At 53.9% G+C, this 21282-nt stretch overlaps 5 protein-coding genes across 18 annotated transcripts in view; 3 read left to right on the forward strand and 2 right to left on the reverse strand.

The window, feature by feature from the left end:
• Positions 1-2122: 2122 nt before the first annotated feature.
• THEMIS2 (thymocyte selection associated family member 2) lies at positions 2123-5206 on the forward strand. The gene is made up of 5 exons (XM_072355634.1): positions 2123-2303; positions 2940-3080; positions 3187-3387; positions 3521-4708; positions 4805-5206. Exons 1-5 carry the CDS (start codon positions 2210-2212, stop codon positions 4897-4899), a joined length of 1719 nt encoding a protein of 572 aa, XP_072211735.1. The 5' UTR covers positions 2123-2209; the 3' UTR covers positions 4900-5206.
• An 83-nt stretch (positions 5207-5289) lies between these two features.
• RPA2 (replication protein A2) lies at positions 5290-8998 on the reverse strand. Its single transcript, XM_072355314.1, has 9 exons — positions 8877-8998; positions 8697-8791; positions 8503-8604; positions 8298-8411; positions 7805-7879; positions 7341-7454; positions 6940-7047; positions 6669-6763; positions 5290-6551 (listed from the first exon to the last, which is right to left on the reverse strand). Exons 1-9 carry the CDS (start codon positions 8890-8892, stop codon positions 6467-6469), a joined length of 804 nt encoding a protein of 267 aa, XP_072211415.1. The 5' UTR covers positions 8893-8998; the 3' UTR covers positions 5290-6466.
• Positions 8959-12385, forward strand: SMPDL3B (sphingomyelin phosphodiesterase acid like 3B). Of its 2 annotated transcripts, none has more exons than XM_072355310.1 (7): positions 8959-9396; positions 9945-10042; positions 10250-10393; positions 10598-10770; positions 10916-11120; positions 11630-11763; positions 11995-12385. In XM_072355310.1, the coding sequence occupies exons 1-7, from the start codon at positions 9038-9040 to the stop codon at positions 12364-12366; spliced, it is 1485 nt and encodes a 494-aa protein (XP_072211411.1). In that variant the 5' UTR covers positions 8959-9037; the 3' UTR covers positions 12367-12385. The 2 variants fall into 2 exon arrangements, with proteins under 2 accessions (XP_072211411.1, XP_072211412.1); XM_072355311.1 differs by having other exon boundaries at positions 8961-9396; positions 10916-11096.
• Positions 12386-12848: 463 nt separating this feature from the next.
• XKR8 (XK related 8) lies at positions 12849-15350 on the forward strand. The gene is made up of 3 exons (XM_072355312.1): positions 12849-13181; positions 13338-13531; positions 13958-15350. The coding sequence occupies exons 1-3, from the start codon at positions 12889-12891 to the stop codon at positions 14713-14715; spliced, it is 1245 nt and encodes a 414-aa protein (XP_072211413.1). The 5' UTR covers positions 12849-12888; the 3' UTR covers positions 14716-15350.
• A 109-nt stretch (positions 15351-15459) lies between these two features.
• The window catches only part of EYA3 (EYA transcriptional coactivator and phosphatase 3), a 35499-nt gene continuing 29676 nt past the window's right edge, over positions 15460-21282 (reverse strand). For all 13 annotated transcript variants that reach the window (XM_072355304.1, XM_072355297.1, XM_072355307.1 and 10 more), the window contains 5 exons: positions 20950-21110; positions 19723-19837; positions 19224-19345; positions 18951-19051; positions 15460-18189 (listed from right to left, as the gene is read on the reverse strand). In XM_072355304.1, coding sequence (XP_072211405.1) covers positions 18109-18189; positions 18951-19051; positions 19224-19345; positions 19723-19837; positions 20950-21110 — 580 coding nt within the window. In that variant the 3' untranslated portion in view covers positions 15460-18108. The remainder of the gene's footprint in view (positions 18190-18950; positions 19052-19223; positions 19346-19722; positions 19838-20949; positions 21111-21282) is intronic.

The following is a 21282-nucleotide window of genomic DNA, read 5'->3' on the forward strand; positions in this document are numbered from 1 at the left end:
ATGAGGTAAATGGACCCAGCTTGGGTCAGTTCTTATATGAGTCTCGTAGTCATGAAGAGGAACACCCAGTATTGTTTATCACAGACAAGTGGGGTATCTGGAATTTAAAGCAGAACTTCGGCCTCGAGCAAATACCTCAACCAGACCGAAATATCAGAGTCATTTATGGACATCACTTTCCCCCTTTGGAAGTTTCAAATCCTTTATCTGAGGCTCCCATAACCTTCAGGCAGCATTTATTCCACTGCTGTCCGCTGGTTCTCTCAGCTCCCTGCTTCCATCAGCTCTGTTAGCCATACAATTAATACAGAAGTATTTCACTATTGGCCTGGACTTGAATGCGACGGTTCTGCTGAGGGTTAAAATTCCACCCAGAACTGGCTCTTTGCTCCATTTTGGTCTTGGTAAGCAAGTGGAGATGCTGATAAGATGCTGCAACTTCCTGAATCCTCGCATGCATTGCTCCCTCATTGGCACAGCAGCATTTCCCATCACGGTCAGGTGGAACTTCCTTCACCATTGCTTATAAAAGGGCTCCTTCTGCCCACTCTGACAGCAGCTGTGTGGGGCTGATGGGAACCCTCTGGCTGCTGCCAGTGTTAGCCAACAGCTTTTCCTGGGCTGATATTGCTGGGCCCATCTATCTGATAGGTGCTACGTCTTCCTCTTTTGATCACCCTGTGTTGGCTGCCCCACACGCAGATGACATGAAGGTGCTGCTGTCAGCTGCTTCTTGCTGAATGAAATCCTAGTCGAGAGCAACACTCATACCCAATTCAGCACCCGAATTCGTATAAACCATTTCCAGCATCCTTTTTTTTAGCCTCGTTCTATCAGTGATGACAACAAAAGGTGTTTTTTCTGTTCTGGAGGAAAAGAGCAATTGCATTCACCTTCCTGTCAGCAAGCTGAGCCTGGAGGATTGTGGCAACTTCCTCTGATGCAAGTGCTCTGCTCTGCCTGATGTCCATTTGCACCTTTAGAGCTTCAGGGGGATAGAAACCAAAAGGTGGCTGACCGTGCTCTGTGCCACGCTCCATGCATGGTGAGGAGCTCGTCTCCATGCTGCCATAGCTGACCTGTCTGCACACTGCTGGGCAGGACCCCTCCGTGCTGGGACTCAGGCTGAGATCAGAGGGGACACCCAGTGAGGGCTGCGTGCCTCAGGGCCCCGGGGGTGTCACATCCTTCAGCTGCAATGGGGAAGTGAGGGCTGAGCACGGATGGGAATAAGGCAGTTTCAGTGTGTGTGGAACCAGTGGTTGTTGGCCTCGTCCTCCTACAGACAGTGCTGGCAGGAGGAAGTGAAAACACTGGGAGTGATTCATTCCACTCATTTTCTCAGCCCAGGGCTTTGGCTTTTGGGCTGACGCAGCCCTGACAGCTGCTTGTTTCCTCCTGCAGCAGCTCTGTGGTTTCCTATGGGCATCCCAGCCCTCCTGGGTCCACCACCAAGTGCCCACGAGCAGAGCTGTGTAGTGCTGGGTTTCCTCTCTGCTGACTCTGCTTTATTGTTTGCATTTCACATCTGTGAATGGCAGCCTGAGCCAGAAGAGCAAGAACAGTCCTCAGAATCTCCTCCAACTGTGTTTGCTGCTCCTGAGCTTGGAAGCAGCCCCGTGGTGTTGGTTTAGCTGGCTTTACTAACGATCACTGTTCCCTTTAGGCCACTGTAGGTTTCTGACCATTGAATTTTCCTGTATAATCTTTTATATTTAAACACATTTTCCTCCCTTCTGACTCGTGACCTAATCCTTTCTGTTTCCAGCCCCCTTCCCCCTGGCTGCGCTGAACCCAGCATTGAACCCTGAGTTCAAGAGGGTTCATAGAGTTCATAGAGAAGATCCAACAAAGGGCAACTAATACGGCAGGGGGGCTGGGATTGCAACACAACAACGGCCGCATTGACAGCTTGGGATATGCAAGGCTGAGCAGTAGGGAAGCGTTCTGTTGGCTGGGGCTGCTGCACCCATGCATAGCATGGACCCACTGACCAGCAGTGCTGCGGTGGGTGCCAGGGTTGGGGTGTCAGCAGGACATCAGCCCTCACAGAGCAGAGAGCTGCGGGCAGAGAGGGGCTGTGGCCAGAGAGGGAACTACTGCAGTGAGAAGTGGAAGTGAAAACCATGCGGAAGTCAAAGCAGAGCCCAGAGCTGTTTCCTACATCATTCACTCCCTGCAGTGTCCCGCAGCACCCAGCAGTGCAGGCATGGAGCCCGTCTCCTTCCAGGAATACATCTGCTCCCTGGATCCCAGCACCCTTCCCCGCATCCTCAGGATCTGCTCTGGTGTCTACTTCCAAGGTGAGTACGGGGTGCCCCCATCCTCCAAGGCTCTGCCACCTCCCCACATCCCCTCTCAGTCTCCCTGCAGCCTGGGCTCTCCTGTCCTGCCCTGTAAAGAGTTCAGGTGTTCTAACACTGCTTCTCAGTAGCTCAGTTGGAGGCATGTTTAACCTTCCCAAAGGCTTCCCTTGTTAGGAGCTTTGCTTTTCCAATCTTCTTGATTCACCCAGGATCTCTCTAAGGTAACTGAGAACCTTCTCACTTTGCACTCATGAGTGCAGCCCAGGTGATGCTGGCTGCCCACCCCATAGAGCTGCCCTGAGCTCCACCATATTCAGCCCCCACTCATCCAGGTCAGCAGCAGATTGTGTAGCCTTGTGTGACCAATAACAATCTCTAATCAAAGCATCAGGGCTCAGAATGAGTCAGTTGGGCAGAAATAACCCCATTTCCAACCAGCCTGCAAACAGCTGTGGCTGGGATTGGTGCTGGCAGCTTCCTGTGCCTCTTCTGGGGTTCCCACACTGCTGGCTGAGAGCTCCCCATCCCCGTGCTCTGCTGGTAGCAGTGGAGCTCATGAATGGGCAGCACGGGGTGCAGATCCAGTTGATGTGACCAGGTCCAGTTAGTGACAGGTCCCTGCTCACCCCTCAGGGTCCGTATATGAGATCTCTGGCATCGAGTGCTGCCTGTCAACCGGTGACCTGCTGAAGGTGACGGCTGTGACGCTGCAGAAGGTTATTTGTGAGGATGTGCAGACGGGGCAGAAGTCAGACCTGCCGCCCACGTTTCAGGGTAAGCAGGGCTGTTCTGGTCTGTCCCACCACCATCACGCCCCACTTCTGCCCACGGGGCCTCCTCCCCAGGAGCCCTTTGTGGCTGCAGCTTTGCCGTCCCACAGGTCTTTTCCAGCCCTCTCCAGCTCCATCGTTGCATCCTACATCACAGGGACCCCCCGTGCAGGGCAATAGGCAGAAGGGCCTGACCCTGCACCAGGCTCTGGGACAGAGCGGAGGGCAGACGCAGCCCCTGCTGTGCCCCAGCATCAGCCCCCACACCTTGCTGCTGAGCCCCGTGTACGAGGTGCAGGCCATCATGCACTGTGAGTCCTGGGCTGGAGGTGCCAGGGGACGGTTCGGTGCTGGGATACAGGCAGCACAGGAGGCTGCGGGATGTGGGAAGGGCTTCTCTGCGTGTGGGGTGAGCACAAAATCAGGGCGGCTCCGCTCCCGCAGTGCGCAGGGAACAAGTGAAGATCCCCTCCACGCTGGAGGTGGACGTGGAGGACGTGACAGAGGAGTGTCAAGACGTGCACTTCGCGCGGCCGCTGCTGCTGAGCGAGCTGCTGGGGATGGAGGAGCTGCTGCCGGCCCAGGCCGAGATCCTGGAGGGTCCCCACGGCGCCGCCATCTTCCAGAGCTCCTGGGCCTCCCGCCTGCAGAAGGGGCAGCGGCTGCAGATCCACGGCTGCTCCCACACGTGGCGGGTCCTGGCCTCGGCCCGCAGCAGCACCCGCCGCTTCCTCCTCTCCGGCTCCTACCAGGGCCGGTTCCGCCTGAAGCCTCGGCAGTTTGCAGGGGTGCAGGAGCTGGCGGCCGGCCTGCAGCCAGGACAGCGGCTGCACGTGGTGGTGACGCAGGACTGCGAGGGCCGCGGGGACGACGTGCCTCCGCTCAGCGTGGGAGACCGGCTGGAGGCCCAGCGGCTGCTGCAGAACGCCGGCAGCACCAGGTTACTGTGCCGCCGCCACAGCGAGAGGGAGGATGGAGAGGATGAGGAGGGTGAGGAGCTGCTGTTGCCGCTGGACCTCGGGGGCGGCTTCGTGGAGGAGGTGGGCGACAGCAAGAAGTACAGGCTGGAGGAGCTGCTGGAGCAGCTGGCGCTGCCGTGCGATGTGCGGGTGGTGGCCACGGACCCGGCGCTGGAGCGGGACGTGTTGGGCTCCTTCTCTTCCCTGCGGCTGGAGGCGCGCATCTCCCAGCCCTTCCTGCTCAGCAGCTTCTGCGAGGAGCCGGATGAGGGCTTTGAGATCCCGCCACAGTGGTTGGATCTCTCCCTCGTCCTCACCGAGGAGCCCGTCGGCACACAGAGCCCGTCCACGCACCGCTCCCACGTGGAGGAGCTGACCGAGGCCTTCTACTACCAACTGCTGGCGCAGCTGCCGGGCGGTTCGGCCCCACCACCCCCACGGCCCCCCAAGCCGAAGGCACAGACACACACGGGCAGAAAGAACCAGGCACACCACAAAGGAAGGCGCCCTGCCGCCCCCCAGCACCCCGACAGCCCCCAGGCCCACCCGGCTCCTTCGTTGCCCCTGAAGGCAAAACAGCTCCCCCCCATCCAGCAGAGCACCCCCAACAAGTACAGCCCGTGTCCCCGCAGGCTGCCAGCCCCACAGACCCACGACGCTCCTGGAAACACAGGTGAGGGGAAGGGGAGCAGGTTGGGGCACCTGCGTGTAGGATTCCTGCCATGGTCCTGCTCCAGTTACACGCACTGTCTGTGCTATTCTCTTCCAGATGTGAAGAGCAGCAGTGATGAACACAATTACGAAGCCATCGAGAGCAGCATTCAGAAGACGATTCGCAAAGTGCAGACTATTCTTCCTTTTTAACCCCTCCGTTTTTGAAGCTGCCCAGACTCTGACTATTCTTAAACCTTGTATTAAATTAAAGCTATTAAACAAAGGCTGAATACAACCTTGGGGATCCACAGCATGACTTCTATCTGCCTCAATATGTGCTCGCTTTCCACAAATGCAAGCAGCTCACGTGCCTGAGGAACAGCCACACGTGCAGAATTAATCCTCCCTGCTGGGCTGTGGTGGGACATCATGTGGGTCGTGTCCTCAGCTGTTGCCTATGGGACTCTCCAGTTGCACCAGAGCAGCATACAGTGGGGCAGCCATCCTAGGAACTTCATAGAAGGCACCACCAGGAGCACCAACACAGGGTAATTTCCAGTCCCAGCTGCTTTAGGCCACGAGTAGGTACAAATCAGAGCTGGAAAATAAACTTTTGAGTTCCATTTATTAGCAAACTGCTCTTTGGGCTTTTACTTTCTCTCTCAGTGTGTGGTTTTCTGCTCTTGCCCAGTTTCTACCCTGGGATTTACACTCAGCATCTCTCGCAGAATGGCCAGGCAATTTTGGATGCTATAAAGAAACAGCAAAAGATGGAGCACAAAGAACTAAACTCCTCCCCAAGTTGAAGATGTTTTAACTCACTTGTCAGATCGTGTTCCTGTAGTCCTATGGCTCCTCCTGCTACACCCCACAGCATAGAAGCTCACCTGTTACACATCCATCCCACAACACAAGGACACCAAGGGCTACAACTGTGCCACTGCCTGAGCTTCAGCAGGATACAGAGCTTTTTTGCATGTCTGTTGCAGCCACGGTGTGCAGCTCTTGTGGAAGGTCACTCACCCAGCTGATAAGCAGGAGGCACAACCTTCCTCCAGTAGGTCCTGTGCTAAGGAGAAAATAGGACGCAGCTCTTAAGGAGCAGACCAGCACAGTGCAGCAAACAGGGCTCCCATCCCTGCCTCTTAGCAATGCTAAACACTCTTGCCACAGAAACCACACTATGGAGAACAGCTCGGCTCCTTACAGGGTCGTTAAGTGATTCTGACTATTTATGAAGCACACAAACGCTGTGGTTGACGATTCCCAGCAGGCAGCTTTCAGTTCTGCATTCTCTACTTCTTATCCTTTTGACCCCTTGAAACAACTCATCTCAAAAGCTTAAGAAAACATTAAGTACAGGTAACCCAACCTGCGACAGCACGGGCTGTGTTTGTACCCACACAGCTGAGTTCTAATGGCCAACGCTTTCCTTCCTTAGCAAGGAACAAAAGCCTCCAGAGCCACAGAAGCTTTAAACCACCCTAGTTTACATTTTATTGAAAATAGTATTCAAAAGCCTTAGTAACAAGACCACCCCATAGTACAAATATAGACTTAAATGCACAAACTAATTACAAATCTAGTCATGATTACTGTACATTAATAGAACATTTCTCTTGGCTACACTGTCCTTGAATTCCAGGGTGTGGGGAATCACTGAATAAGTGGGACTTGCACAGAAAGCAAAGATCACCTTCCAAGTTGCAAAGCTCAGCAGGTTAATGAGAGACACCGACAAGCACTTGGCTGGGAGCAAATCCAGGTGGAAAGAACTTCAGTCAGCATCCGTAGACTTATAGTGATCATCATCCACAGTAGAGTAGATGTGTCCCTCGCTGCTGAGGAATTCAACTGCTTGCCTTTGAAGTAAAGAAGTCCATTAATACCTGGCTCACATCAATGCCCTCCTCTCAACCCTCAACCATTTCCCACCTACAACCTGATGTCCCCAGAAACACCAGCTTCTACACACTTACTTGATTGTTGGTATGCTGACATTGTGGAGCTGAAGTTTCAGCTCTTGAAGACTCATCCCTTCTGGAGAATGGCAGTTTTTAATCAGGTTCAGCACCTGGAAGGACATGAACAACCATCAGCACACAGCTAAGCTCTATCAACAGCGAACAGTGGGGCCAAAAAAGGATTATCAGCCTTCCAAGAATAACTAAGCTTGTACTTCTTGGTCCTACATCACACCACAGCAGCACCCACAACAGCTGTGCTCCTGGAGAAGATGCTGGCACCCACCTGACTCTGATGTGCTGTGAGTCCATTGACAGGCAGGCTGCCTCCACCATAGCCCCCCATGTCACTCATTCCAGCAGAGGTAAATGACTGAGGTGCTCTTGATGCTAACTGCAATCACAAGAGTAAAAGAGCTGTGCTGCACAGGCTGCTGCAAGCACAAGGCGTGAAGGACTCGGCCTTCTTTCTGAGGTACAGTAATTAAAGACAGAAATCGAGTAAAACTGGCCACAATGAGAATGTCTCTCAATGGAAGTCAAGACTCTCATCACACCCCCACTGCAGCCCTTCAGCCCCACAACTTGCATAGGGTTTCCCACCGAACCCAGAGGTCCCTCCCTTTAGGAGATCACCAGTAATACCCAGTAACAGCTGTGATGGAACCACGACCTTCAACTACCCACCGTAAGGTTTTTCCTGAGGATCATATGTGCATTAACAGTCTCAAGTATGTGCGTGGTGAACTCGTTCATGTTTTCCAGAGGCATGATCTTAAACGCCACCAAACTTTTCTTGTTCTTCCAGAGAAAAAGACAACCAATACAATTAACAGGGTAGCAACAGGAGCACGCTTGCCATACAACTTAAGCACTCTAGTTAGGAACAGAAGCAGCAGCAGGTGGGGAGTCTGTCTGCCTTTAGTTAGCAAAGGTTTTGAACTTTAATGCCCCTGTCTGGGCAAGTTCTCTTTCGATCCAGCTGGCAATTGCTCTTTGCTTTAACACATATAGAATAATCTGAAGGATGGCTGCTATGAGGCGACTCCTATACAACACGCTGTGATTATTCTTCCTGCTTTGCCACATCACCAACAAACATCACCAACAAACCCCAGCCTTGTTTCTTGTGGAGTCACACACAACCTCACCTGAAAAGACCGAAGATGACCAGCGACTTTGACGTAAGTTCCTGGGGGTACCACGATATTCTCACTGCCCGCCTCCTTACAGAGAAGGAAAGGAGAAAGCAAGGAGCTGCTGATCCATCTCTCAATCATCACACTAAACAACTTTAGGACTCCTATCTCCAGCAAACACAAACGGCACGCACTCAATCAGTAAGAGCAGTTAGGTAAACGTAGCTACAAATGGGAAACGTTTATTTCAACGCACTGTGGGCTTGACAGCCATCAATGCCAGCTCTGTGAGCAGCCACGGAATCTTATGGCAAACCTGTAGATGAGCCAACGGAGAATCTCTTTAATTACTGCCAGGCTTGTTCAGCTGAATGCAGCCGTTCATCTCCAGCCATTTACCAGCAGCTGATCCCTGTTAGCACAGCACCCAGCCTGGCTCTCCCAGTCCCAGCTCTCACACTGCTCTATCCCCACAGCAGCACCTCAGAACGGTTCCATTGCTTACATCGGTGTCCACCCACTGCCGCACATCCATGGGTGCTGCCGTCATATCATCCACCTTGTACAGGATGTTGGTGGGCGCCTTCTCCGCATGCCGGACGATGCCCACCACGGTGACCTGCGGCGGGGGGGGGGGGCCATAATGGGGGGGGGTTGAGACATGGCGGCCCATCAGAGCCGGCCGTTTAACGGAGGCAGAGGGCGCCCACCTGCGAGATCTCCACGTCGTGGATCCGGAAGGCCTCGTCCACCTGCTCGGCCGCCAGCAGCTGCGACACGGTGCAGGGCACGATGCTCTGCGAGCGGCTGCGCTGCGGGGGGGGGGTGGGAGGTGAAGGGGGGCGCTATAGGCCCAGCCCGGCCCCACAGTCCGGCCTCACAGCCCGGCCCAGCCCGGCCCTACCTGCTTCTTCTCGGCCTGCCCGCCCATAGGGGAACTGAAGCCTCCCGGGGACTGCGTGTATCCGCCCGCAGGGCCGTAGCCGCCATCAAAGTTACCTGCGAAGGGAAAATTAGAGCCGTGAGGTGGGAAGACGCGCCCAACATCCCCCCACACCCCCCGACCACCCCGCTCCGCCCGCACCGTGTCCGCCCCACATGGCGGCTCAGCTCAACTGCGGCGCTGCCCGCTACTCCGGCACCGCGTCCCGCGCCCCGGCAGCGGGAGCCAATCACAGCCCTCCTTCTTCCAGCGGTAAGAGCCAGTCACATCCCTCCTTCTTCCTCCAGCTTCCGGCGGTGGTGATGCCGACGCCGCCATGTTGGCTGCTGGCGCTGCCCGGCCGCTCTGACGCGCTGGGGGCGGGGCGGGCAGGTGAAGGTGCCGTGATGGAGGAGGTGACGATGCGGGCGGCCGCGCTGCTCGTGCTGCTGTGCCCGGTCATGGCGGGGCGATTCTGGCACCTGACGGACCTGCACTGGGATCCCGGTTACGAGGCGGCGGCGGCTGCCGGGCAGCGCTGCCCGTCGGGGGGCTCGGGGCCGGCGGGGGCCGCGGGGCCGTGGGGCAGCTACGCGTGCGATGCGCCGTGGGGGCTGCTGAGCTCCGCCGTGTCCGCCATGCGCCGCCTGCTGCCGCGGCCCGACTTCGTGCTCTGGACCGGGTGAGAACAGCGGGGCTCCATCTCTGCTTTGCGTTGGTTTCGTGCTGCGCCCAAAGGCGATGTCTCCTTCTATTGCTGCGGGCTCGGCTGTAGCTGTGTTAAACCTTGCTGGGAGGCACGTACACACATTGAGTCCTTTTCACGTTATCCCGCTGTTCGCTTGGATGCAGACAACTTTTGCTTCCCTGCTGCTGTGTCCGCTTCCCACCCGAGGTTGCGATCTACTCTCTTGCACGGCGCCCCGTTCAGCTGCAGCAGCTCTTAAACCTGCTGCAATGGGATAAACGTGCTGCAATGGGATAAACGTGCTGCAATGGGACAAACCTGCGCCTTGTAGTGTTGTTATAGAGCCCAACGGAGCAGCTTTTCACCAGGAGCCATTTCCTCGTGCTTCTCAGCCAGTGATAGCAGTGCCAGCTCCTACCCCAACGCCTTTGACTTTATCCCCTATGAGATAAGAAGGAAAGCAGAGGGCTCAGCTTGCCTTGCTTTGATCGTGTGCCCTGCTATCGCCACCTGCAACGTCTGTGCTGTGTCTGCTTTGCCAGGGATGATACTCCTCACGTCCCCGATGAGCAGCTTGGAGAAGAAAAGGTTCTGCACATCATTGAAAACCTGACGTCTCTGATTAAACAGGTATTTCCAGGTAGGACGTGAGGGAGTGAGAATAAGAAGCAGCTGTTCTCAGCTGCTGTATGGGGTGAGGTGTGTCTGCATGGCGGTGTCTGACACACTGCTGTTATTCCTGCAGTCGTTGTGGCTGATACACCTTTACAAAGCTGCTGAACCACTGATGATGAGCAACCCCGAAACAAGTCCAGGCTTCTCCCTTCTGCCTTTTCTCTCTTCTTAGATACTAAAGTCTATGCAGCAATGGGGAATCACGACTTCCACCCCAAGAATCAGTTTCCAGGGAAGGAGAACAGGATCTACAACCAAACAGCAGAACTGTGGCGCTCCTGGTTGAATGAAGCTTCAGTTCCTCTGTTCAGAGCAGGTGTGGCACTGCTGGTGCACATTAGCAGCACGCCGGAGAGCTGGGGTTGGTCAGAAGAGTAACCACAAATAGTTTTCTGTGCTCTTATGCTCATTGCAACAGTATTTGCAGAGGAAATTTAATGCTAATTTACTGTGTTTTCCTGCATGCGAGAAATTCCTTGATGCTTTAGTCTCTCCTGCTTTCCCTGCTTGCCTTTTGCAGGAGCTTTCTACAGTGAGAAGCTGCCCAGTCCAAATACCAGGGGGAGAATGATTGTTCTCAATACCAACCTGTACTATGACCAGAACAGCCAGACAACGGGTGAGGAAGATCCTGGAGGGCAATTCCAATGGCTGGAGGAAACATTGACCAATGCTTCTAAAGCAGAAGAAATGGTATTAAAATAAGACTTAAAGTAGAAACTAAACGACTTTGTAGGGGGTTCAGTCCAAGTTTGGAAGCTCTTCTTGCTGTCGCTGCCAGCCAGTGCTCTATAGAAAGCACGGGCAGTGCATTCAGTGCAGCTCCTCGTCCTTGCAGGTCTATATTGTGGGTCACGTCCCTCCTGGTTTCTTTGAGAAGAAACGAGGCAAGCCGTGGTTCAGGAGGGATTTCAACGAACGATACTTGAAAATAGTGCAGAAGCACCACGGAGTGATCGCTGCCCAGTTCTTTGGGCACCATCACACAGACAGCTTCCGCATGTTCTACAGCGATACAGGTCTGACAGCGATACAGGTAGCAGGTCTGACTGCCCTCGTGTTTGCATGATATCTCTACCAGCCCCCAGAACATCACTGTCTATGAGAACATTCAGTGACTGAGAAAGCCCAAAGGGGCTTATTCTTATCTTGCTTTCTAAACTGGCTTGTAAAATACACAGCAGCAATCCCTGAGCCCAGCCTGTAGCTGCTGCCCTCCCTCCCTTCTTCCCCTCACATCATTTCCAGCCGTGCTGCTGCTCCTGCTCTGCACTGGTTGGCTTTGGACATGAGCTGAGCTGAAAGGGAACGATGACAAACCTTTCCCCTGGGGTTCTGTGTCGTGCCCTGGCTGTGCTTTGAGCACACGAGCCTTCTATAGCTCTAGAAAATCCCTTTTAAGCCACAGTCCGATGTTCAGTCCCTCGTGCTGGTCAACGTGATGATCTTTATAGCTGTACAGTTGGAATTAGAGCTGGCTGTTCGCAGTGATTTGCTTTTGAGACGCTCGCTGAAAGCTGCCATTCATGGTCGGTTTTGCCTTTTATTTCAGGTGCCCCAATCAATGTCATGTTCTTGGCCCCCAGAGTGACCCCCTGGAAAACAACGTTACCTGGAGTGACCAACGGAGCCAACAACCCCGGGATCCGAGTGGTTGATTACGATGCAGACACCCTGCAGGTGCAGGTGGGGGATCCCCTCGTGCTTTGCACTGCGGTTCTGTGGGAGTATTTTATTCCTCCATGGGCAGAGCTATGGGACACAGGAGGATGTGCAGGCATTGACCTGTGTCAGTCTCATAGTTAGCACAGGGATGTAGTAAGAGCATCCTGAAGGCACCAATCCCGAACAGACATTCCTCTCTAAGGGCCGATCCTTTCCTCATCTGGCTTTGCTTCCATTTCTCTCACCCTGCAGGACGTGGTGACTTATTACCTGAACTTAACTCATGCCAATCTGCTGGTCCCAACGTGGGAGGAGGAATACCGGCTGACCAGCGCCTTTCAGGTGTCTGATGGCTCCGCACGTTCCATGCAGACAGTGTTGGAAAGGATATCCAAGGATGCAAAGTACCTGCAGCAATACTATGAGTTTAACTCGGTCAGATACGATCTCACCCCGTGTGAGGAGACCTGCCGCGTCGACCACGTTTGTGCCATCAGGGAAATTGATTTCAGCAGATACGAGGAGTGCCTGGAAGCCAACGGCTCCGCTCCTGCCATCGTCAGCGTTTGCCTTTTCTTCCTCTCTTTGCTCTTAGGGATCTCTGGTCCCCAGCAAACACTGTAAGGACTGAGAGCACAGAGAGGAGGGCGGCTTTGTAGTGCGTGTGAATTGGCAGCTGTGAATGCTTTTGGAATCGGGAACTTATTGAGAACCGAGAAGTAATCAGTGCTTTGTAGTAAAAGCTCCGTGACGTTGATCTGAGCTCTTTTAGGGCAGCTCGATGCCTCAGAGGTGCTTGCAAAGTCTCGTGCCACACTGACCCACAGCAGGGAGCTTGTCTTCCTTCTGCTGCAGCTCCCGAGATGAAGATCTCGCTGTAGGTTGTAACTTACCCGTAGTTAAAAGCCAGCACAGCAGGTGACCCGCTCATACAAGACCGTGAACCGAACCCAAGTGACACCGTGGTGGACGAGGCAGCACAGAAAGCCTCGTGTTGAACCAGCGGGTTTGGAGGCAGCTCCGGAGCAGCGCAGCGTTGTGCGGGAGGAGGAGCGTTGTGTCTTCCGACGGGGGAACCCGAAGCCGGGGCGGGGAGCGGAGCTGCGGGGCGGGGCGGCGCTCGGGGCCGGGCGGGGCGCCCCGGGGATGGCGGCGCGGGGCCCGGCGCGGTTCGGGCCGTGGCAGTGGCTGCTGGCGGCGGCGGGCGCTGCGGCGGCGGCGTGGGATGCGGGAGCGGACGTGTGGGTGGCGGCGGGATACGCGCGGGGGGGGCGGCCGGGCAGCGCGGCGCTGTGTCTGGGGCTGTGGGCCGCGGGCTGCGCCGCCCGGCAGGCCTGCAGCTGGTTGTGGTTCCGCTCCGATCCGGCCCAGCTGCGGCCCGAGCTGCCGCATCGCCTCCTGGCCGCGTTGCACCTCCTGCAGCTCGGCTTCTTCTACAGGTAACGGCTCTCCCGAACTTCGGCGTTTCACCCCCCCCCCGTTCCCCAGCCGGGCTGCGGTTTCGGTCCCGCTCTTCCGCCGCATCCCCGTCGCTGGGCGCGGCGGTCCCGGGGCGCTGCCGTGTCCGCCCCGCTGAGCGCTCCGTGCTCCGGTAGGTGCTTCCGAGCGCTGCGGCTGGGCTGGAGGCTGTGCCGGACCGAGGCGACGGAGGAGGAGAGGAGCCACATGGCGTTCGTGATGCACGACATCAGCATGCTGCGCCTCTTCCAGACCTTCCTGGAGAACGCCCCGCAACTCGCGCTGCTCCTCTACAGCGTCCTGAGAACCAACAAGGCTGAGCCTTCCCAGGGTGCGGGGCCGGGGGTGGCTGCTGGGGTTGGGGGGGTCGGGGCTGCGCTGTGCTGCTGTGCTGTGCTGCGCTGTGCTGCGCTGTGCTGCGCTGTGCTGCGCTGTGCTGCGCTGTGCTGCGCTGTGCTGCGCTGTGCTGCGCTGTGCTGCGCTGTGCTGCTGTGCTGTGCTGCTGTGCTGCTGTGCTGTGATGCTGTGCTGTGCTGTGCTGTGCTGTGCTGTGCTGCTGTGCTGTGCTGTGCTGCTGTGCTGTGCTGTGCTGTGCTGTGCTGTGCTGCTGTGCTGTGCTGTGCTGCTGTGCTGTGCTGTGCTGCTGTGCTGTGCTGTGCTGCTGTGCTGTGCTGCTGTGCTGTGCTGCTGTGCTGTGTTGGAGCGGGACCGGCCCCATCCCGCTCTGTGTTCTCCATGGCTGCTGCTCTGTTTGCAGGGATGGGGATCTGCACGGCGTTCCTGTGTGTGACCTGGTCCCTGCTGGACTATCACCAGTCCCTGCGCTCCTTCCTGCAGGACAAGTACGAGATGGGCTGGGGCTCCTCCGTCATCTACTTCCTATGGAACCTCTTGCTCCTCTGTCCCCGCATCCTGGCGCTCGCCCTCTTTGCCCTGCTGTCGCCCTACGGTGTTGCCGTGCACTTCGCACTGGTGTGGCTGGCGATGTTCATCTGGGTCAGATGGCAGGGCACCGACTTCATGGAGTCGCCGGGCCCCGAGCAGCTGTACCGCGCCATGGTGGCCGTCATCCTCTACTTCAGCTGGTTCAACGTGGCCCAGGGGAGGACCCTGCACCGCAGCATCATCTATCACAGCTTCATGCTGGTGGACAGCACGCTGCTGAGCCTGGCCTGGCTCTGGGGCTGCCCCCCTGAGGAGCAGCACCCACACCTCATTCCGGCGCTGTACGCTGCGCTGTCCTGCTACCTCCTGGGGCTGCTGCTGCGTGTCTCCTATTACTGGTGGCTGCACCCCAATGTGAGAGCGCAGCCACAGAGCGGCGGCGACGAGGTGGATGCAGATGGAAGGGCTGATGGGGCGGTGGAGTTCCGCAGCATTTCAGAGCCTCGTGAGCTCCGTGGTGTCTCACAGCCGGACCTGGTGAACTCACGGCTGCGGTACCTCGCGAGGACACACTTCTCATTGTCTGCATTGGCAGAGCCACGTCTGCTGAATGGGGCGGCTGCTGTCTGAGGCTGCATCACTGCACTCCTTGGGATGGAATCGTGCCTTATCCGACTGGTTGGAGTTGGTGGGAGGTTCTGTTTGCTTCTTCCTGTGTGTGTTATGGAGTTTTGGCAGTTCATTGCCACAGCAGGGATGCAGGCAGGAAGGCTCAGTGCTGTGCCTTCTGTGTTAGGCCTGCACACTGTGAGTGCACTGTTGGTTCTTGTTATTTATTACTCACCTTTTCTATAACAAAAAGAAGTACCTGGTTGTCCGTGCTTTCCTGGTGCTGCTGCCGAGGTCACTCCTGGTGTGACATGGTGTGTGACAGCTCCCTGTCAGGTGTCTGTTTGCAGTCAGACTTTTCTGCCTCTGCTGTTTTAATGTTAAGACTTGAAGGCTGCACAGTGCTGAGATGTGGGGCAGGGAGGGGTGGGACTGGGGGGGTCCTGGTATGGACCTGAACAGCAGCCCAGGCACTGCAGGGTGACCTCCCCAGTGGGGATCCCCTATGGTTAAGCTGCACATCAGCTGCTCTGGGGCTGAAGGGGCAGCAGCTGTAGCATGGGCACCCAGTGCTGGGACTGTGTTGGTGCAGCAGCACCCAGTGCCACAGCACAGCAGTGGGGTGGTGGAGGATGTGCACAGTGCAAAGGGACGGCAGCACTGCAGGGTGGAGCTGTGCTGGAAGGAGGGGTAGCAGAAGAACACACCACTGCAGGCTCTGAAGGACCATGGGGCTGATGGTGGACAACAGGCAGAAACGGTGACTATAGAAAATAAAAGACTTTATTTTTCTTTCCAGTTCATAGGACAGTTCCCATTACACAGAGCACACGCGGCAGCACTGCAGGCAGCCTCAGGGTTCCCATGTGAGCACACAAGGGGCTCTGGGAGCTCCCACCACAGGATGAAGGGCAGCCCCAGGGCCTGCACGGTCAGTGATGTGGGAGCACAGTGAGGAGCCAGGAGGAGGCTGCTTCCATTTGGCATCTGTCAGCAGTTCAACTTGCAGCCGGGCTGGGAACAGCAAGGGGACACAGAAGCAAATGAATGCTCAGGTTAAAGGCGATGCCTCTGCTGGGTGAGGCAGGAAAATGCTGAAGAGCAGCCAGCAGAGGGACAGAATAAAACCACCGGGTCAGCCTTTATTAAACAAACACAGAAATGTACCACCAACCTCCTGTTATAAAAGTACTTTACATACATTCAAGGAGACGTCGTATAAATATCAGTATGAAATGCCACTGGCTGCAATAGGTCCACGCTCAGCGAAAGGTTTGTCACCGTCTTAAAATATTCCCTTAAAACATTTTAAAGTAAACAACCAAAGCAGGGTCTGCTGGCTGCAATGTGATCCGTGCCAAGAGAACGCAGCCTGGCAGCCCTGCATCCTCACCCTGGGCTGCAGGAGGCTGTGCTGGGAGGTGCTCAGGGCCAGGCAGGATGAGGCCCTGGGCAGCTGATGGAGGAGCAGCAACCAGCCCATAGCAGGGGTTGGGGGGGCTGTGAGGTGCCTTCAGCCCCAACCATTCTATGGCTCCAGCAGGAAACTACAGCCCTGCACCATCTCTACCCTCCTGCTCTGCACTCCTGAGGCAGAGGCTTCCTATGGAGATAACACGGCCCTGGAATGTCTGTGTGATCAAAGCACTTGGCATCTGCAGCTGAGCTGATGGGTAAAAGCAGAAGGGCTCCCACTCCTGCAGCCACCTCAGAGAAAGGCAAACTCCTCTGATTTGCATTTATCCCTACAGCCAAAACAGACCAGGATCCAAGCTACACCTTCAGCAGCCCCAGCAGTGGTGAGCAGAGCACAGGGACACACTTCACAGCAGTCCCTTGTAGGATGCATCCACGCATGTGCTGAGCCACCCCAGCACTGCTGGAAATGATTCCTCAGTAATTAATGCCATGAAAGGGATGCAGCAAACATCACCTGCTCCTGTGGGCACAACCTGTGCAGTCAACATCCTTCCTAAGTGACACTGCGCCTTTGAGACCGGTCCCCAGCGGACACAGCTGGGTGATGCTGAGCTGGAAACACAAACTGGAAGGGTTTGGGTGCAGCTGCATGTTTGGCTCAAAGCAGGCGTCCATCCTGTGTACAGAAACATCAGGCACCTGCTGGTTTGGTGCCATCAGGGGGCACAGCTGGGTGGCAGACACCACTGCCCACAGCCTGACCTGGCACAAAAGCAGCCCCCAGCCTCCAGCTGCCTTTCTGGCTAGCAGTGCTGCAGCTCATCAGCTCCAGCCTTATACTCTGAGATGGTAGCAAAAGAATCAAATCAAATCAGTCAGTGTATCCATCACTTCTGAGGCCAGCGTGCTGCAGGCTGGCAAGTCACAGTGTGTTACAGAATGAAGTACCTCCCGTCAAGGACTTTATTTTGTTTCTAACTATGTCGTTAGGCTAATGCAAAGAATACAAGACAATTTGAATCTGGTTCTACCAAAGGGAACATATTCTCACAAATGGAGGCAGAAAAGCAGAGGCAAAGATCACTTCCCATTATCCTTCCTTGTAACATTCGTGAGAATTTAGTTCTCTCTCGAATCACTTCTAGCCCAAACGAGGGCTCTGTTCAGATCTCAGCTCTCTCTCCAATAGTGCTGCGCTGTCTCTGAGGTTCATTGGCAGCTTCATTTTCACATCCAGGAACAATCTGTGGGATTTATGGTCATGGACAGCTGGAATCCAACCATCCCCTGCTCGTTAGCAGGGCTCAGTCACATGCGCTGTAGACACACTGCCTAGAAGCCAATGGGAACAACCAACAGCAGCACCTCCCTCTACAAGGAACCTCTTACATCCCAGAATGGGATCAATCCCACATTGAAGAAACAATGTAAGGATACCATAATAAATTAACTGCTTTTGGACACCCAGAGAAGGAGAGAGGACACGTTTGCACAGCAGAAGAGGTATTTCTGACATTTTCATTAATATTTCCCATGGAAAACAAACCAAACAAACCAAACCAAGAGCTCTTTTTGGCTTTGCAAAACAAGGGAGGTTCAGCTCTGCCATCGGTATTTTTCTATAAAAATAAGGTTTTCTGTTTACTTGGGTTCTATAACTAAGCTGAATAGAAAAGCACAAGTATCTGTAGGAGCCTTCTCAGCTGTGTTGCCCCCTCCCTCTGGAGACTACCTGGCAGAAGAATTCAGCTGGATCCCATCAGTCTCTTCGCCAGTCAAGCTCTAGCTCTGCTGAGTCTAGTGCTTCTCATAGGACACCTTTGGACTCGGCCGGGTCTGTGCTCCTGAGGAAATGGCCTGGAGCCTGCTGTACAGTTTGCATTAGGTACGTTTTCTTCATCAAGCTGAAAATTGAGTCCCCAGCTGTATGAGATCTTTGCCTCCCCAGTGATGGAGAGATTGCAGGAGCCGCAGTCACGCCTTCGCTCCGGCTTCTTACAGGAAGTCTAACTCGAGGGCTTGGTGAAGGGACACAAGGTCTGCGTGGTTTGTGATCCTCCAGAAAGGCATGTTGTGCTGTAATGAGAAGATAAGGTCAGTTTTATTGGGGTGATTTTACAGCAGTCAAGGTACACCTGCAGGGTTATGCAATACAGCATTTGTGACAGCACTGACAGAGTGCAGCACCTTCAGAAAGGATCTCAGCTACAGAGCACAGCGGTATCTGAAGGTTATCTTATCTGCACAGCTCTCTGTGACAGGCACTGACTGTCAGCTACACAGAGCAAAGCCTTCCCAGGACTGCAAGGGAATCCACACAGACAACAGCTCTGACACAGCATAAAGCCTGAGAGATGCTGTCCTGACAGCAATCCGTGCACTTCACCTTTAACTTCAAGTGGAGAGCCTGTCCAAATCAATCAAACTGGTCGTCTCTCCTTATCTGTGATTCAGACTTAACAGTAGATGCTGTGTATTGACCTGACTGCTGGCAACAAGGCCTGACTCCCACAGAGCTGCTGTGAAATTGCTTTCTCCATGCTGTGATCAAGGCATGCTACACCACAATGCTGTTACAGGGACAGTGTTCCACTAACAGATTGCAAATACACCACAACTGCAATGCTAAACAGGAGGAAAACAGGAAATTTAAAGCTGTGAGCCAGGTAACTCCTGTGTTAAATAGTGACAGATGTTGCGTTAAAGGCAAAGTGTTCCACTCACTGACCCTGGCCTGAAGAAGCAAGCCTTGGAAAAAGAGTCCTTGCAAAAGAGAGGGCTACTGTAGCTCCTCTTTGTATCAATACATATCTGTATTGATATCTGCAGAAACCCACCTGCTTAGCTGCAATCTCTTCATCACGCCCATCTCCGATTACCACATAGGTGACTTTCTTTCCAAATCGTGACACGATCCTCTCGAAGCAGCTCTCTTTGCCTGCCAAAACACAATCCCACCTTAATGAGCTTTAGGCAGAAACAGCCTGAACAAGCCCTGCTGTCCCAAAACAAACATACATTCCTGTCTTACTGGGATGGGGAGAATGCCCACTGTGGTTTCTAAGCCCTGAAGCCATCACTATGATGTGCTATCCAGCACAGCCCCTTACCTATTTTTGTTGCACTATAGATATTCTCAATGGGAAACACCTCTCCCAATCCATACAGGAGAACTTTGGCAAGAGCTGGCACCAGTTGGGTGGTGGTGATCAGGATGTTCACACAGTTTTTTCTGAAAGGAAGAAAACAAAGAAAACACTTTTAAAAGCATATCAGCAGCCTGTAGTGCTGAAGGCCACCATGGGCAGCTCGCTCAGCTTTCCAAAGGCACCATCAATTTTGCTGCCCAGCCTCTCTGAGGCTCAGATTTTGTTTTTCTTTGTTTATCTGTTTTGAACAGATGGTTCTTCTGCAGGAATGCAATTTTGTGAGCACAGTCTTACTAAAAGGACCTTCATAACAAAGGACTTTGTTGCATCAAGATCTCAAAGAGTGCTCAGCAGTGACGTTTCTGTGATAAGCAGCCCTAGGATTACATGTTGGCACTATTGTAACTGCACTAAGTGAGAACTGCTGAGAAAGCAACAGATATGTTTCCAGTTTCCATACCTGGACTGTATGAGTAGCAGGGACTTCAATGCAGTTTCCAGCCAAGAATCTGTTAACACTTCTATATCAGTTCTTAGCCGCTGCAGAGCTTCCCTCTTCTGTGGGCTGAGAAGGCCTGGAAAGCAACACAAATTCTCTCAGCTAAGTCTAACAGAGACAGAGCCACGGCTCAATTAACACTTGCCTATCCTGCCATAGCCAATATCATACTGAAGTCATCTGAAAGCTGAGACTATAACAGGACAACAGGGGACATCAGCTACCAGCGACACAATGGAGCCCTGTGCAGCCCTCAGGACACATGCAATAAAATGCCTTTCTCAAAACACAAAAGTAGGTGCTGTGTGATGTCACCATGTATTTTCAGATGGGTCCTGAAAAACTCCACATCTGGGTTTGTCACATATAAAAGATGCAAAAAAGTTTGCTCCCTACCAGAAATAAGGTAACAGTAGAGCACTGAAATGCATACTTATACTTCTGTGGCTGAAAGTTATAGTTTTGATCACCTGTTTTTCACTAAGTCCAAGAAAATGCTGTATTGAGTTTCTTTTGCACAGGCTAAGGGCACCCAAACCTGAAACCCAGCAGGCCAAGTCACCCATTGCTGCTCCGGTTTCTCAGGATGTCAGTGCCAAGATTCAAACTAAACAGAACTTTATTGGCATTTGCTATGAAATACAGTTGTGGTTTGCACTTTTATTACTGCTTTGGCTTTGGAAGGAAAGCCATTAATAGAAACATTTTAAGCAACTTTGTGAACAGACTTAGAGATGTCGTGTCAGACCGCAAGCACAGCAGCTAAAAGGGTGAACGTATAACTTGGTGACAATGGCATAGCAACAGACTTTATGAAGACACGTGTGAAAAGGCCTCCTAAGTGGAGTGATATGTGGGTCATTTAGGCCCGTTCTGTGCAGAAATAGGCAGCCTTTCATTCATTCAAAAGTAGCAATGGGACACAGAGCCAGACCTTTCTATGAGATATAGGATTGACTGACCTCTATCTACTACATGGTAACCTGGAGACTGCACTGCAATGCTGCTCAGTTTTGGGAGATGCACCCTCTTAGATTCCACAGAGACCTGATCCCAGAATGGTTACTTTTCATGTTCAAACATCTAGGAAAGCAAAAGCTACTGTATGGAACTGCTACCAAGAAAGACCAAGTCTGGTGTCACCAACTCTGCTCGGTGTCCCACATCCCGGTGCAGGGCAGCACTCACCTCCAACGTTTGTTTTGTACTTATCGTAGATCTCTCGTACCCTACGGTAACGGAAGGCCAATTTTCTCATCCAGTCTACTCCACCTTGGACACCAACTGATGAACTGTGGTTGGCATTGCTTCCTGAGCCACTGAAACCATCCGTGGAGAAATTGTAGTTGCTGTTAAAGAAAAACCGATCTGTTACGTGTGCCACAGTGTCAGAATCATGGTGACCTTTCCAGTTGGGTTGGAAATGCACCACACTGGGCAGTGTGCTCTAACACCCAGCTACACCTGCTGCCAGTCCTGAACTGTGTACTGAAATGCATTGATGCAACCCCTCTTGCTCAC

The sequence above is a fragment of the Excalfactoria chinensis genome, chromosome 22 (assembly GCF_039878825.1).
Source record: "Excalfactoria chinensis isolate bCotChi1 chromosome 22, bCotChi1.hap2, whole genome shotgun sequence".
In the NCBI taxonomy this organism is placed as follows: domain Eukaryota; kingdom Metazoa; phylum Chordata; class Aves; order Galliformes; family Phasianidae; genus Excalfactoria; species Excalfactoria chinensis.